The 18113-nt window shown below is 36.9% G+C and overlaps 1 protein-coding gene across 2 annotated transcripts in view; it reads left to right on the top strand.

Annotated features, from left to right (window-relative positions):
* The window catches only part of LOC139142584 (dapdiamide synthesis protein DdaC-like), a 38887-nt gene extending 20945 nt beyond the window's left edge, over positions 1-17942 (top strand). For both annotated transcript variants that reach the window (XM_070712565.1, XM_070712564.1), the window contains exons 2-5: positions 7361-7572; positions 8513-8747; positions 9432-9607; positions 16146-17942. In XM_070712565.1, the coding sequence (XP_070568666.1) occupies positions 7361-7572; positions 8513-8747; positions 9432-9607; positions 16146-16355 (833 nt within the window). In that variant the 3' untranslated portion in view covers positions 16356-17942. The remainder of the gene's footprint in view (positions 1-7360; positions 7573-8512; positions 8748-9431; positions 9608-16145) is intronic.
* Positions 17943-18113: the final 171 nt, after the last annotated feature.

The following is an 18113-nucleotide window of genomic DNA, read 5'->3' as shown; positions in this document are numbered from 1 at the left end:
TTCCCAGATTGCCTGATTGTAGACTTTGGTTTTTAAATGGTTTGCACCAAGTGAAGTATACCATTTATCAAGCTTATTAGCATTATCAGCATCTAAACGTCATTGTATGACTTTGTTCTGGAGATGATCGGCCGTGCGGTGGAACTTTGCAACAAAGTTTCCATATCTGAACTGACGTACTTGAATGACAGGCACAGGAAACAATGGCCAATAAAAACGCACTCTCGTTGCATTTTGATAATAATGTATCAATCACAATGACATGGAAATTATGCCTCAATGGCCATGGTCTATTTTTAGCCCTGCTACAGTATATGTCTCAGTGCTGAAAAGGCCATATTGTTGTCATGTTGTCATGGCGACTTTTAAAATTTGCATACAACTTTGAGAGTGAAACGGGTTGTTTATAGGTCACAAAACCTTTGAGTCCCACTGTCGTCCATTACACCTGTTTCCTTGGGCATTAAAGGTGTGCAAGTATACACATCAAAAGACTAGAAAATTCACTTCATGGGCAAAACCTTGTAAAATAGTCCTTTCTTCTCTGGTTAACGAAAAAAGATACCCCTGATCTAAAATATGCATGGGCTACCAGCCAGTGCCACCGGGCTACCAACTTCAGAATATGGTTGCCCAAGTGGACTAGCAGGGAAAAAAAGTTAATTTTGAGCCCTGGGCAATATTAAACATGAAACACCTGACATCACTTCTTGGTCTTCTGGCCAGAGGTCCATATATCTTTCTTTCATGAATGTGACTTTGTTTGTGTACCGTCTATTCACTGTCTGTTCTGTGCTGTTTTGTGTCTATGTTTACAACTATTGTCTTCCGAATTCCGACCTACTGTCATTGGATTATGGATTGGTATGATTGCGATTATGAAACATTTAACTTGTAATAATTCCCCTTGTCTTGGCTTGCTTGGTTTTAAAAAAATGTTTAAAGGTAAACAGGGACCATGTTCAAATTTAGCCATTGCTACCATGGAAAGGGGAGATCAAGCTAATCATCAGAATCATAGAGTTTATGGGGTCACGCCAGGTCACACAAAAAATAATGCACCACTACTTGGCCATAATTTTACTTTAGTTAAACAATCAGAAATAATTTGTGTTCATTATTCTTCCTGGAATGAGACAAAGAAATCAAAATAATTTATTCTAAAATGAATATTATTATACTTCGTATAATTATAAATCCATAAAATAAATAAGAACCAGTGAATTATGTTTTAAATAAAACAAAAAAAAAATGTGTGCTACTGTTACTGCTTGTGATAAATATACTGGTACATTGGGTGATATTAGTAGAATTAATTTCAGCACATAAAATTAATTTGAAGGCATAAACTTAATTCGATAAATGCATAATAGGTTAGTAATATACTATGGAACACTTATTTGGGATGACTGCATGAAACACAATTAAAAATGCTTGAAAAGTTATTTCTGGTCTATGTAATATTAATTCTAACACACTAAAATTAACGGAAAACATAATTTTGACCAAATGGCCCCAATATACATTATCTTTATTATTCTTTCTACAATAAAGGCAAAGAAATTACAATTATTATTATTATTATTATTATTATTATTATTATAGAACAAATATTAAAAGTTGTTACTTTAAAATCCATAAAATAAATAAAAACTAGTGAATTATGTTTTAACATAGACCCTCTCGGGGGTCTGTGGTTTTAAATAAAAAGCAACTGTGGTTACTGAAATGGTTACTATGGCAACATAAAACAAAAATGAACATGGAGTTCATGCTGTTATAAATACACTTAGGAGAGCATTTGCATAGTAACTGGGATTAGGAAAAACATTGAAATTTTAAAACGCAAATAGGTTACTATGGAAACACAGGGCAGTAAAAATGGATATCATATTTTGTCTTTCTAACCTGAAATAACCCTTTGGTATAATATTTCTGTTGATTACTGGATTTTTACACTGGATATTTGGTCTTTCTAACCCAAAATATCCCTTTGATATAACACATTCTGTTGATTCCTGGATTTTAGGTGGAATCTTTGAAAAACTGGTAATGTTTACTTCTGAATGGTTGCCATGGAAACATCTCACATTAAAATGAGTTTGATTTTTTTTGGTGCGCTAACCCTTATTATCAATTTTTACATCAATCAATAGTTCTTTAATAGGAATTAGGGAAAAAGTAACATTTTCAATCCCAGAATAGTTACCATGGCAACTCAAAAAATTAAAATAGATAATTTTCATATCAATCAAAGTAACTTTTTATGGGATATTAGAAAAACTGAAATTTTCAACCCCTAAAACGGTTACCATGGAAACATGGGGCAGTGAAATCGACATCATATTTGGTCTTTTCGACCCAAAATACCCTTATGGTGAAATTTTCACGGAAATTGAACCTATTATTATTCGCATTATTATTTCTATATAATACTTATATTAATTATATTAATTATTATTATTATTATTATTATTATTATTATTATTATTATTACAAGTTTAGGGGCTATAAGTATTATATAGAAATCTAATAACAGTTCATTGAAGCTGTGGGAATTCTGAAAAAGAGGTGTTCGAATGCAGGCCCATCGTGGCAGTCGTGGGCGTGCACAAAATAAGGCACAGCGACTGTGGAGAGTCTATGCCAGTGTATTTGCTGCAAATATACCTTCACGCATGCACACTCGTTTGCCAGTGTAGTCTGCCAATATGAGCATGCGCAATTGAGTTTACTGCGCGTGAATGTGTAGTCTGTACACTACGTCTCGTGCTATAATCTTGTCGTTGAGCTTTGCATGTTGACAGAAACTTGAATTACTGCAGAGAATACTTTTCAGGACATCACAAGTGAGTCCCTAAGGTAACAAGTGGGACGTTTAGGAAATCCTTTCAGAAAGTTCACGCCGCCTGTGGCCATTTTGTGGAGTATAAGCTTATACCGTACCCGGAGCGACGGTATACAGTATTTCTACTGTACATATTGCCAGATAATATGCGATGGAATTTTGCGTTTCACGTCGTTCAATCATTCAGATGGAAATGCCAGCCTTCTCCAAAGTTTAAAAAAATCAGGGTGACAGACTTTGGAATGCTAACTCTTGTATAACAATGACGTAATTTAATGAGAAGACCTTTGTATTCGAGCTCGGCAACAGTTTTTGATTTGAGAACTCTCATCATGCATGGCGGATTCACTGAAACAGTGAGTATTCAACAACTTTTTCATATGTCCATGTAGCACATTTGTGCAAAAATAAGCGAGTCCACACAGGCCTTTGGCGAATCAATAAATGCGTTTTTCGCCAAGCTGAAAGGTTGAAAGATGCGTCCGTCACTTTGGGACGAGCTAGATAAATAATATTTTATAGCGGTTCGAAGTAAAGCGTTAAAATTTTGTTTTGTCGGCACAGAGATATGTAGCTATGTAGGCTGGGGTGGATCTCAGCTGATAGATACAAAGTATGTAAACTGTAGCAAAGGAAATGACACCAGCTGCAATGCTGTTGTAATCTTGGCGGGATTGCCTTGATCGGTGATTGGTGGGAAGTTTCGAAGGAAACATTTATAGGCCGTTGATTGGCTGTGACTGTGGATGAAGTGAGGGTGCCACACGAGGTAGCACCAGTCCAGACTCACGCTTCAACGGGCCGGGGCACTGTGAGACACCGAGTAAAGCACGTGAGCCTCATTCCTCATGAACAAAGTGATTAGCATTGTGTATTGTGTTTTCTGTTGGAAGATAGATTGAATGGGAATGTAGACAAAACTGCAGTCAAACCCAGCTGGGCATTATTTGCCATAGTAGAGACGATATAGTACGACCGGCCGTGCGGTGGAACTTTTCAACAAAGTTTCCATATCTGAACTGACGTACTTGAATGACAGGCACAGGGTATGATGGCCAATAAAAATACATTCTCGTTGCATTTTGATAATAATGTATCAATCACAATGACACGGAAATTATGCCTCCTCCCAACAGAAGGGCCATGGTCTATTTTTAGCCCTGCTACAGTATATCTCAGTGCTGAAAAGGCCATATTGTTGTCATGTTATCATGACGACCTTTAAAATTTGCATACAACTATGAGAGTGAAACGGGTTGTTTATAGGTCACAAAACTTTTGAATCCCACTGTCGTCCATTACACCTGTTTCCTTGGGCATTAAAGGTGTGCAAGTATTCACATCAAAACACTAGAAAATTCACTTCATGGGCAGAACCTTGTAAAATAGCCCTTTCTTGTCTGGTTAACGAAAAAAGATACCCCTGATCTAAAATATGCATGGGCTACCAGCCAGTGTCACCGGGCTACCAACTTCAGAATATGGTTGCCCAAGTGGACTACCAGGGAAAAAAAGTTAATTTCGAGCCCTGGGCAATATTAAACATGAAACATTTAACTTGTAATATTTCCCCTTGTCTTGGCCTGCTGGGTTTAAAAAAAATGTTTCAAGGTATACAGGGACCATGTTCAAATTTAGCCATTGCTACCATGGAAAGGGGAGATCTAGCTATCATCAGAATCATAGAGTTTATGGGGTCACGCCAGGTCACACAAAAAATAATGCACCACTACATGGCCATAATTTTACTTTAGTTAAACAATCAGAAATAATTTGTCTTCATTATTCTTCCTGGAATGAGGCAAAGAAATCAAAATAATTATTATAAAATGAACATTATAATACGTCGTTAATTATAAATCCATAAAATAAATAAGTACCAGTGAATTATGTTTTAAATAAAACAAAAACAAAAACTGTGCGCTACTGTTACTGTTTCTGATAAATAATGGTACATTGGGTGATAAGGGGAATTGGGTTCATAAAATTAATTTGAGATTCAAGTAGAATTAATTTTAGCACATAAAATTAATTTGAAGGCATAAAATTAATTCGATGAATGCATAATAAGTTGGTACTATACTCTATAACACTTATTTGGGATGACTGCATGAAACAAAATTAAAAAGTTTGAAAAATATTTCTGGTTTAAAAATTATTTCTGGTCTTATAAAATTAATTCAAACACACTAAAATAAACGGAAAACAAATTTTGATAACAATGGCCCCAATGTACATTATCTTAATTATTCTTCCTAGAATGAAGGCAAAGAAATTACAATTATTATTATTATTATAGAACAAACGTTAAAAGTTGTTACTTAGAAATCCATAAAATAAATAAGAAACAGTGAATTATGTTTCAACATAGACCCTTTCAAGGGTCTATTGTTTTAAATAAAAAAGCTGTGGTTCCCAAATAGGTTACCATGGCAACATAAAACAAAAATGAACATTGAGTTCATGCTGTGATAAATACACTTAGGAGAGCATTTGCATAGTTACTGGGATTACTTTTAATGGAATTTTGAAAAAAAAATGAAATTTTAAAACGCAAATAGGTTACTATGGAAACACAGGGCAGTAAAAATGGATATCATATTTTGTCTTTCTAATCTAAAATAACCCTTTGGTATAATATTTCTGTTGATTAATGGATTTTTACACTGGATATTTGGTCTTTCTAACCCAAAATATCCCTTTGATATAACACATTCTGTTGATTACTGGATTTTAGGTGGAATCTTTGAAAAACTGGTAATTTTTACTTCTGAATGGTTGCCATGGAAACATCTCACATTAAAATGAGTGTAATTTTTTTGGTGTGCTAACCAGAAAAACCCTTATTATCAATTTTTTACATCAATCAATAGTTCTTTAATAGGAATTAGGGAAAAAGTAACATTTTAAATCCCAAACTGGTTACCATGGCAACTCGAAACATTAAAATAAGTCTGGTGTTTTGTGTTGTCTGACCCAAACTCCCCCACTAGATAATTTTCATAACAATCAAAGTAACTTTTCATGGGATATTAGAAAAACTGAAATTTTCAACCCCTAAAATGGTTACCATGGAAACATGGGGCAGTGAAATCGATATCATATTTGGTCTTTTCGACCCAAAATACCGTTATGGTGAAATTATCATGGAAATTGAACCTATTATTATTCGTGTTATTATTTCTATATAATACTTATATTAATTATTATTATTACAAGTTTAGGGGCTATAAGTATTATATAGAAATCTAAAAACAGTTCATTAAAGCTGTGGGACTTCTGAAAAAAAAAATTGTTCTTACTCCTGAATGGTTGCCATGGAAACATCTCACATTAAAATGAGTGTGATTTTTTTGGTGTGCTGACCAGAAAACCCCTTATTATCAATTTTTTCACATCAATTAATAGTTCTTTAATAGGGATTAGGGAAATGTAACATTTTCAATCCCAAAATAGTTACTATGGCAACTCAAAACATTAAAATAAGTCTGGCATTTGTGTTCTCTGACCCGAACTTCCCCACTAGATAATTTTCATATCAATGAAAGTAACTTTTCATGGGATATTAGAAAACCTGAAATTTTCAACACCTAAAATGGTTACCATGGAAACATGGGGCAGTGAAATCGATATCATATTTGGTCTTTTCGACCCAAAATACCCTTATAGTGAAATTTTCACGGAAATTGAACCTATTATTATTCGTGTTATTATTTCTATATAATACTTTATTATTAATTAATTATTATTATTATGGTTGTTGTTGTTGTTTTCTACAGCTGTGGTGGCCAGTGTAGAGTGGAAATCCAGATAAACAGGCTTGTGAAACGCAGTTTTAGCTTTTTCAACTATTACTCAAATTCCCAAGTCGCCGCTTGTCAGTCGAAATTTCAAATCGTAATGTGGCCAAGCGTCGGGTGTAGGCTCCACAAATATTTGTCCGCGCTTTAATTATGAGGAGATACCTTGATTGCATATTCCCGCAATCTCGGAGGATCATTTTCGTTGAGATATATTGCAAGGTGTTGTTTCAAAATATTGTAAGACATGTAAACATAACTCAAAATCTTATAAGACTTAAGAAACCCGTATCTAGGGGAGGTGAAAATGTGACTGAAACGGGCGTTACCGTGAATTTCACTTGAGGTTTTTTTATCGTCAACTTGAGAACATTCAGTGATCGGTACCATGATTGTTAGGCAATTTTCCCGCTCAATAGCTGTAGCTTCAAGACATACTGTTAACACAATTGCAACTACTTTTGAGATTACTGTGTAAGTTCCATAATATTATCATAGTTTGTTAAGAACTCTTGTAACTCGAACTTTGAAAAGCGTGAGCTCAAACATCTAATTATCATTTTTTTTCAGGTGTAAAATATTTTATATAGTAAAAACTGGACAAAAGAATATGTCTAGATTTCTTTCACTTGCTATGCCTAGCCTCATACAATTGTCCCATAGTTAATGCAACCGTGCACTTTGTTGTTCACCTTGGTTTTTGTCTTGACAGGAGCCATCCTATTTCGGGATCTCCCTCTCCACACCGCAGAGGATTTTGGGAAGTTTGTCAAGGGACTGGGATACTCGTCTTTGAAATACAGGGGCGGCGCCGGTAGACGGGACTTAGTCACGGAGAACGTAATGACGGCCAGTGACGAGCCGTTGGAATTTACCATAGACTTACATATAGAGATGGCTAATCTATCGTATTTCCCGACAAAGGTATAAGGGGTGGAAAATTATATCTTGGGAGGGGTGATCAAAAAGGGGTGAGTCTGCAGAACGGAAAGTGTGATACAATTTTTTTGCAACCAAACCAAATATTCACTGACGAGAGGCAAATAAAAAGGAGGTGTAAATTAATGTAATAGTATGTTATCTGCTGTTATCTGTTATGATCGAGGAAATGATTTTCAAATTTTGGAACGCCCTACCCTGAGATGTAATGGTGATTCCCTAGGTACATATTTTTTTTCTCAGAAATTGAAATGGATCATGATTGTAAGCTATTTGAAAACTTTGAAATATAACCTTAAGAGAGAGCATGCCTTTGCATCAATACCAGTTTTCTTTTACGATAACACAAACACATCACTGATAAAATCGTAACGGGGTTTCCTGTGGTGACCAGCTCGATCCCACTCAGATTTTTTTGTTTGCTTATTTGGTGATGTCATGGCTTATTTTGGTTTCATGGGCAAAGTGCCAAATATCCTACGAAAGTGGACACGCCCTTTATTTGTAATGACTTTAAAGGCAAAATGATGCTATAGTTTCGCAAAAGTCAGTCGTAAGGATTATGAATAGTATAGGCCATTGTGCGATATCATTCTACTTGACTCAGGAGTAGAACTGAAAAGATCTCTGATTTAATTGAACAATTTCGGAAAGGGTTTTTTGAAAAAAAATCTAGCCAAGTGCGCTGGCCCCTTTTATGGTTATTTTTTATGGAATTAAGAAAACACATTCCTGTCATCTCCACTTCGAGTCGACAGCTGTATCTTATTAACTCAAAAAATTGAACTGAGAAAATAAAACTGATTTGTCGCATGACTTTGATGGGGAAACAAAGTTTCATCTTGGGCCTTATGGCTGATTCAAAACCTAACATTTATTCCAAATTTTATTTTAACTTTATAATTATTCCCTGTGTCGTTCACAGATACTGTTCTTCTGTGTAAGACCTCCAGAGGATCAAAACAGCGGTGAAACACCGGTAGCCTACTTTGGCGAAGTGCTCAACCAACTCGACAAACTGTTGATGGAAAAGCTAAACAGGAAAGGCGTCCGTTACTATAGAAACATTTGTGACAGGTCGCGTAGTAATTATGTATATTGGCAGAACGTGTTCATGACAGAGGAAAGGGGAGAGGTTGAAAAACATTGCCGCGAACAAGGCAAGTATATTCATAGTATTTTTATAATGGCTACAGTAATTATTAATGTAAAGGTTAATTTATTATCTCTATTTTTATGCGGGGAATTATTTTTTGTCATGTCGAAATCTCACTTTTAATTTCCCCCATTGGTTTGCAGCTTGCAATAACTGAGCTTGAAACCTCCAAAACGAACTTTCGAAGTTTTTAAGCTCTTATGTTTACTTTTTTGAGTAAACAATAGAAAACGACAGAGAATTCGAAACTCAAATGTCGGTCACTTTTCGGTATTTTTCTTCTTTTACTACTTTTTAATGCTACGGTCACCCAATTTTTGTCCTTGTTTATATAGAGAAAAATAAATAAATTTAATTTTCGATGTGCGCACTATATTTACATGGAATTTAGGGAAAGTTTGGCATATCACAACTTTCCCTGTTGTTGTGAGATAACACAAACATGATTGTAAGCGATCGTCCGTAACACGTTAAAAAGTTATCATGCAGGGTTCTATAGAGTATGGTCAAGGAAATTAGCATTCATGTACACTTCGCCGACGCGGAGGTTGTGGAGAAAGATACGGTGGCCTAAAAGCTTCAAGGAGTTTAGGTGCAATCGTCTGTCACAGCCTAAGACATATGCAGAACGGCACGGGGTTTTATCCGACAATTGTTGATCACCGCCTGTGTTTCATGAACCATACAGGGTACGAGTTCAAGTGGAATGATGACGACTCAATAACTTACTATTACTCTCTACCGCCAACCATCACACACCCTGTCACCAAGGAGACCATATGGTTCAACCAGATCACCAGTCATCACGCTAGCTTCTTCCATGCCCATCCAGATTACCAGAACGATAAGAGATCGCTGACAAAGGTATAGTAACTCAAACTTGTAGGAGGCGGGGGCTGGAGTGGAAACTCAAGTTCAGGACAAAAGACCTAGTGGAGAATCTGCTTTGAAAGATTACTTGCATGGAAATGTGTTGGGAAAAACGGACCGAAAATTCATATTTTATGGTTATTAGAAAAATTGTCCTATTGCAAGTTTTTTCACTTTTCCCGAAACTGCAAAAATTGCATCTTTAACAAATCATTCTGCATTGTGAATTTCAACGCGCATGTCGCCGGAGGCCTTAAAACGCAATAAATTGAAGCATGGACTATGAATAATTGTTTGAACGAAAGGTGTTTTTCCCTATCACGGAATAGATGCTCGATCTGACCTGTATTCAATTTCCTTAAAATGTCAGGAAAATTAACCAACTTTGGGCGAAACAGAAATATCCATCACTGCCTAAGTTGACATCTTGTTGAGGATGGGACCATCTAAAATTGTCGGTTGATATATTGCGGGCGCCACATATGGGACAGGATGTGCCCACTCATTTTGGAACATGCGAAGTCACTTCTGATTTTAAAATCGGAAGTCATACACCAATTCCCCTCTATTGTACATACCCAATCGTTATGCAAAGCAATCCTGTGGATGTGAGTCGAAAGGTTGCCATACTCAACAGATATGTATCGCACTGAAAAGTTAAGAGAATGGTCCTATGACGTCATAGTTCTTTTGACTGCAAAGTACTGATAGCAAAGAACAAAGATTTGAAATTCTGCAAGTTTTTCGTTAGTGCGGTGAATAAACCATAGATAGTGGAGTGGAATACCACTGTCAATGAATAAACTGATTAATTGGAACGTTTTGCAAAACTAAACATATGTCCGAAACTCTGACCTACATAGTAATTTGAATTGTTGTCACCAATATAATAAAAGCAAATCAAATCACGCATCTAGGCATTGCGCCAAAAATGGCAGGAAAAAACAAGTTACACGACAGAAAAAAATGTCTGCCTCCTTTAGCAGAAGCATTTTGTGCTATTTTTAGTAATAAAACAACTGGCCTAGAATCCATTCTCATTTTCAGTGCCCCTAACTTACCGAAACGGCGATTAAATTCTAGGTATACGAATCCACAATCGCGAACAGCAATTTTCGTTTCATCATAAAAAATGAATGTTATTTAGCAGTGGCCTAGTTTAGCGCCCTCTGACTGCCGAATAGTGTAAATCGGGGCATTGTTACAATAGAATGTACGTCGCTCGTCATCTAGATAACATTTAAATCTTGATAACATGCATAGCGCATGTTACTGCGGGTTATTGTACTTTTCGACACAATACCGTCCAAAAACTAATGACTGTTAAGATTTTCCGATATTTTTCTGCGAATGATAGAATGACGTATGTTTTTTGAGAAAATCAGAATTTCAGAAAACAGATATAAAGGTATAATTTCACTCGATGTAGAATGCGTCTCGAAAGTGAAAGACTTAAGGTTTTGCTACAACTTTCCTCAATGAAACTTTCAACTGTTCTCTTACCAAATCAAGAATAAAAATCAGGTGTCAACGTGCAAAGTTTTGTACTAGAGGAACAAATTACCCAATATTTACTGATGTCTGAAATTCAACATGGCCGCCATCCCAGTGTTAAGTCTATGTGCAAAATGAAATTTTCGATTACGAAAACTAAGATAGTGAAAATTTTTCTTTCTCCAATACAAGAGCTTTAAAATGAGCCCTCACACGAGGTTGATCAGAAAAGAATAGTAAAAGTTTGAGTTTCCAAATATCTGTCCCAAAACACATCATATGTGAGGGTGACTCATTAGAATCGGCCAGTTGTTTTGCCCAGTCCAACACCTGTTTGGACACTGTAAGGGATTCATATCTGGATCTTGTGGCAGTAAGAATAAGGATATGAAGCCTTGTTTTCCTACTAAGGTATGAAATATTTTCGGGGTAGGGACAGCATGCATACCTGCTTCTTGGGAGTTCAATTTTCCCCTATCCAATCAGTTATATTACAAAGTAGAACGATTGAGCTTATTCTGACAATTTTCACTCCGTTGCGATGTATCAATCTGATACTACAAAGTAACTTTTGTGACCTATAATGGCCCATCCCCTATAGAGTCTGCGTTTCCGAAGAAAGGTACCGCGTCCGGGCCACATAAGAGAATTTACACTCACCGTAACAGACTATTTGTGAAGTTAAAAATCAGATACAGATTCATAGTACTTTAACAAAATTTAATCATGTATTATTTTATTTAGAAATCTGATGCCTCTGCCTCTACTCAGATCGTGCGAATGAAGCTAACTCCGAGCTTCATTCCCTATATCTCATTTCACACATATTGAATTACCACGTACATATATTTCATTTATTGATTAATCCTCCAAAAATGCGTTTGGTATACATTGTCTTTGTTCGAGAAAGTTGTCAATGTCAATTGTAACTGCATGGGTGTTCGCACTTTCAAAATATGTCGCTTAAGGTAGTTGGTGCCTCGAAATCGAAAAACTGAATTTTTTTCGCGAACTTTCCGTAAGAGAACTTGAAATCACATCTTTCTTTCGAAATTAAAAAAATAAAATTTGCAGACCCCGTGCTGACTAAGGATATATAGAATTAAAAATCAACAAATATTCCCCGATAATTGAAATTCAATAAAGGCAGCATCGATTTCCACGAAAATAAGCCGGTTAAAATGGTATTTTTCTTACGAACTTCAAAATGAGCCTCATGCAGTGGTATAAACCAAAGCAGTGTTGCAGAGGTTTTAGAAACCGAAGTTTCAGAGACCCGAGGCGCATTCTACTAATTGAATTTCATCTTCTCTTTGAATTTGCTTAGTCACTGTATTCTTTGAGATAGTGGCATGAGTGCCATGGGTCATAGCTGGCCAGTTCTTACATTTTGTCGGTCATAGATACGGTTTTGTGTTTGTTTGTTTTTTGTTTGTTTGTTTGGTTTTTTTGCAACCTGCGTTACCGACCGCATACCCCTTTCCGCACGCAGAGGGCGTTATCGTGTCAAGCTCCATCGAGTCAAAAACAACAGGGGTATTTGTTTGACCCAGTTAGAAAGCATTTCCAAATCTGCCCAAAGAAAGCACGGTCGATGAGAGATGACGCTTGTAGCGTGAGACTCTGTCCTTGAAATACCAACTACTCAACATATTTTGTTGCGTTTCAGTGTTCGCCTTTAAAAGTACACTAAATCTCATTTTTCACGGCTTACACAAAAGGAACATGCAAATTATGACATCATGTTACACGCTGAGTTCAACAAATCATGTCAAGGACATTTCAGGTCTTCGCTGTCAATCATCAACATCGACGTCCATAGTACCACTGTTGTTCTTTTGATAGTTCACCCTTACAAAGTCTGGGCTAACGTCCTCAAAGTAGGGCGAATGATTTTCCAGTCCACAAAGTAGTACAATCGTCATAACATTGTCATTTGTGGCAACATTGCTGACATCAGCACCTAAAACAGTTCTGAATATCATCCATATTTAAATTCCTATTTTCTTAACATTGCTCCTGCCCAGCTGGCACTCTCTCGTGCAAGTATGCTGCTTCTTGTCTCGATCTTCAACTGTAATATACGGTGGCCCAAAACTACCTGTTCTCCGCATTCAAAGTCTGCGTCGCATTCAATTGTTTTTCTCTCACATATGTCTCCGCATTCAAAGTCTGCGTCGCATTCAATTTTTTTTCTCTCACATATGTCTCCGCATTCAAAGTCTGCGTCGCAATCAAATGTTTTTCTCTCACATAAGCTTATGTCTCCGCATTCAAAGTCTGCGTCGCAATCAAATGTTTTTCTCTCACATATGTCTCCGCATTCAAAGTCTGCGTCGCAATCAAATGTTTTTCTCTCACATATGTCTCCGCATTCAAAGTCTGTGTCGCAATCAAATGTTTTTCTCTCACATATGTCTCCGCATTCAAAGTCTGCGTCGCTATCAAATGTTTTTCTCTCACATATGTCTCCGCATTCAAAGTCTGCGTCGCAATCAAATGTTTTTCTCTCACATATGTCTCCGCATTCAAAGTCTGCGTCGCAATCAAATGTTTTTCTCTCACATATGTCTCCGCATTCAAAGTCTGCGTCGCAATCAAATGTTTTTCTCTCACATATGTCTCCGCATTCAAAGTCTGCGTCGCAATCAAATGTTTTTCTCTCACATATGTCTCCGCATTCAAAGTCTGCGTCACAATCAAATGTTTTTCTCTCACATATGTCTCCGCATTCAAAGTCTGCGTCGCATTCAATTGTTTTTCTCTCACATATGTCTCCGCATTCAAAGTCTGCGTCGCATTCAATTGTTTTTCTCTCACATATGTCTCCGCATTCAAAGTCTGCGTCGCATTCAATTATTTCTCTCCTAGATGGGCGTCGCAGTCAGTGATTTTGTCACCAACACATGAGGGCGCTGGCAAGTTTTTGTGAGCGTGACCCTCACTCCATGACCCATGATTGCATCCGGAAAAAGTATCACTCTTTCAGTGTTCGTGATCGCGAAAAGCTCATTGATTTCGAAGGTAAGTGACAAAGTTATTCATTGTATTGTAAGCTTATGGGGTTAATGATCTAGCCACCGTCTAGCCCTGGATGTATTGGCAGTTGTGGGACGGGCTGCCGTTTTACATTCGGACGCTCATGTGGGACCCATTATGATGCGCCCATAATGGTGAGCAGCGTACCCCCTTGGCTAGATCATTAACCCCATAAGCTTACAATACAATAAATTACTTTGTCACTTACCTTCAAAAATGAGCTTTTCGCGATCACGAACACTAAAAGAGTGATACTTTTTCCGGATGCAATCATGGGTCATGGAGCGAGGGTCACGCTCACCAAAACTTGCCAACGCCTTCATGTGTTGGTGACAAAATCATTGACTGCGACGACCATCCACAGGCGGCCCAATCACTATTAATAAAGCTTATTATTGAGTTTTTCTCAGTTTTCTCTGTCACTATCAGTCCCTCTCCTTTTCTTCATGCTCTGACTGATCGTAGTAAATAAAATAAATGACTATATAGCCTAACCTAGCCTCTTGACTCTTTATTTATTTTACACCCCATTACAAGGACGTTTATCTCTCATATACACATCTTGTAATTAATAAGTCAACACAACTAATTATGCTAATCCGTGGACTTATCAAGGGTTGGTCAACATTGGAAAGATAGAGATGTAAATGAAAAAGGAGTTTTAGTAACCTTTCCTATCTTTCGCGATGTTGACTAACCTATAAAATCCCTGATAAGTCCACGGATTAGCATAATTAGTTGTGTTGACTAATTAATTACAAGATGTGTATATGAGAGATAAACGTCCTTGTAATGGGGTGTAAAATAAATAAAGAGTCAAGAGGCTAGGTTAGGCTATAAAGTAATTTCTTTTTATTTCCTACGATCAGTCAGAGCGTGAAGAAAGGGAGAAGAACTGATAGAGAAAACTGAGAAAAACTCAATAATAAGGTTATTAATAGTGTTTGGGCCGCCTGTGGCCCATCTGGGAGAGGAACGCAAGACTTTGAATGCGGACACATATGTGAGAGAGAAACAATTGAATGCGACGCAGACTTTGATTGCGGAGACATATGTGAGAGAAAAACATTTGATTGCGACGCAGACTTTGAATGCGGAGACATAAGCTTATGTGAGAGAAAAACATTTGATTGCGACGCAGACTTTGAATGCGGAGACATATGTGAGAGAAAAACAATTGAATGCGACGCAGACTTTGAATGCGGAGACATATGTGAGAGAAAAACAATTGAATGCGACGCAGACTTTGAATGCGGAGAACAGGTAGTTTTGGGCCACCGTAGTAATACAATGCTACAATCTTAAAAGTATTAGTATTCATTTAAGCAAAGTATATTAAAGAGCAGTTTTGATTATGCAAATTTTATGACAATCATTATCAACGGACAGTAGTCACGTGCATTGGATAATGCATATGTACCTCATTGCTTACCACCGTGTAATTACTTCCCTTCAAAGAACTTTGTCGTGGCTGTCAAAAAGCTCCATTGGCTGTATCTTTTTGAATTTTTGCGATAAGATGCATGAGTTGAAGTCAAATGCAACTTGTCTAAAAGTGCTTACCGAAGTGTGACCACAGAACATAAATAAGCGACGAAAGCACGACGTAAATTTCATCAACGGATTTTTGAGTCACAACTCAAATATGGTCGCCACTTATACGCGTATTAAGCGCCTGAATTCAAATGACCAAATCCATCTCTAAGGATTGAAATAGTGACATTTTCAATGACAATATCAATGATGAATATGGCTTAATAAGAAGAATTCAAAAGATTGGATGATGTTTTTTGTAGACAAAATACAAAAAGGTACAGCTAATGTGCCGAATTCCTTAAATATACAGGATATAATATCTGGAATATATTTTTCAATTAATAACCAGAACTAGTTTGAAACAAATAGCAACTTATTGGATCCAAGTCACCAAAGCCGACATACAGTGTTTGACTTATCTACACTTGTATCATCTTTCTTTTCTCCGTCTGATTTCTTCCAGTACCCTTTTCACTGTAGCTTTGGAGACGGAGAAGAGTTCAGCGATGACGAAATCGCCCACATGCGCCAAGTCCAGTGGACCAAAGCAGTTGGTTTCCACTGGCAACAAGGAGACGTGCTCGTAGTGGACAATCTGACCACTGCGCATGCCCGTCTCGGTGTTCACAACAAGGATTCGCAGAGGAGAATTCTTGCCAGTTTGTTAGATTGAAGAATATGTCGAACTGCTGTATGGCTGGAGTACATTAGCTGTAACTTTAAATATATTTCCATTCTTTTTCGTGCTTTTTGTAAAGTGAATTTTATTCTTCTATTCCTCAAAATATGTCAAATGCCTTGCTTTCGACTTGTCAACTCGGCCTGTGCATGTAAAATCTGATTTTACTCCGCACAAGATTAATATTTCGCATTATACATAACGCGTTGTATTTTCAGTGCTAATTCTTTTACTCAAATATACTTTCAGAACAAAAAACAAAATAAAATGTAAATATTATGAAAGAAATATCATTGAAAGTTACGGCTACTGGCCTTTCAGCTAACAGCATATTGAAAAGGACATTTTTTTTGGGGGGGGGGAGCGGGGGAGAGTTAAATTACGTATCGAGCGTAATACTCTGTTATTCCCACAAATAAACATAAACTCAGCACGGATGAACATTATAAATTTTGGTGCGATCAACATGAAAATGTATATGCCTACTGTTTTGGCAGTCAATATTTTTTTCTAAGATATGATTTTTTTCGGAGCAGGCAAACCATATACATTTTTCAAAAATTCCCCCTCTTTTCGGTCGTGTTAATGTTTTCCTTACAAAAGCAAGGCTGAACTCTTTTTTCAATAATTGCTCCGCAGATTTTTCTCCTAGGTTGACAACCCTATTTCAGATGAACTGGTGAGCAATCCAGAGCCTAACTCGTACATCATGACTAGTTTCGACAAAACGCGTTTTAACGTTGGTGTGCTAAGAAAGGGCCTGAATTTGTTTTGATGAAAATGCTTACCATTGTCATGAAAGCTCTTGTCCAAAAGACTAGGGGATGAGGTATAAATGATGAGCCAAGTGTAGAGCACATAACATTTGATTTACTATCACAGGTTGCGCCACCTATACAATGATGAGTGTGTAGAGTGTTATGACTCATAGTATTGTCCCGTGTAGTAACAGTAACTATTCATAATATTATCAAACGGAAAACAGAGACTTGCAATTTATAATAGATAAGCGTACGCGTGACACCATAGAACAATGGATGAACAATGTCAAAAATATGTGACTTTAACGATAATCAGTTGACATTAATTGAAATACAATAGAATGGTCCAGGTAGCGAATAGATGGTGCAACAGAGTTCGTGCTGAGGCTTCCTGATCAGAGCGCCTCCAACGCCGCTCTTAAAAACACTGCTCCATTTTAGGAGACAATATTTCGGCGTTTTAGCCGAAGACGGCTTTTGCCGTGGTCGTAGACGCACACTTTAACTTCTTAGATGAATATGCCGATGAGCAAATTACATTTTAAACGGTGCACTTTACGTTGCGTGAGCATTAATGGGAATCTTCAGAGATCTTACACTAATTTTAAGGTAATATTTTTGTCCGAAACCATCCGAAATAGGAGTTTTAATATTGTTGAGTTCTAAATCGTAGATGCACTCTGGGTAATAATAACACGTACACATCGTCATTTACAATAATGACCACATACGCAAACGAAATATTAATGGTGCTATTCCGCCACTGAGTTAAAACTTTTTACACATGAAATAAAGGAACAAAGATTTTAATCAGTTATAAGTGTATATCGATGCTCTTTTTTGTCACAAACGCTTATAGACTACAATTTCGACTCCTCAAACGGCGTGCCCTCAAAGCTTCATTCAGGCCTCACTGTCTCGAGAAACTTCACACTGACGTCAACATTTTTATACATATATGTAGATTTTTTTAGAAAATTGAATTTCGTAG

The sequence above is a fragment of the Ptychodera flava genome, chromosome 10 (genome assembly GCF_041260155.1).
Source record: "Ptychodera flava strain L36383 chromosome 10, AS_Pfla_20210202, whole genome shotgun sequence".
Taxonomy (NCBI): Eukaryota; Metazoa; Hemichordata; class Enteropneusta; family Ptychoderidae; genus Ptychodera; species Ptychodera flava.
The sequence above is the reverse complement of the archived record's forward strand: the minus strand, read 5'-3'. Positions and strand labels throughout refer to the sequence as shown.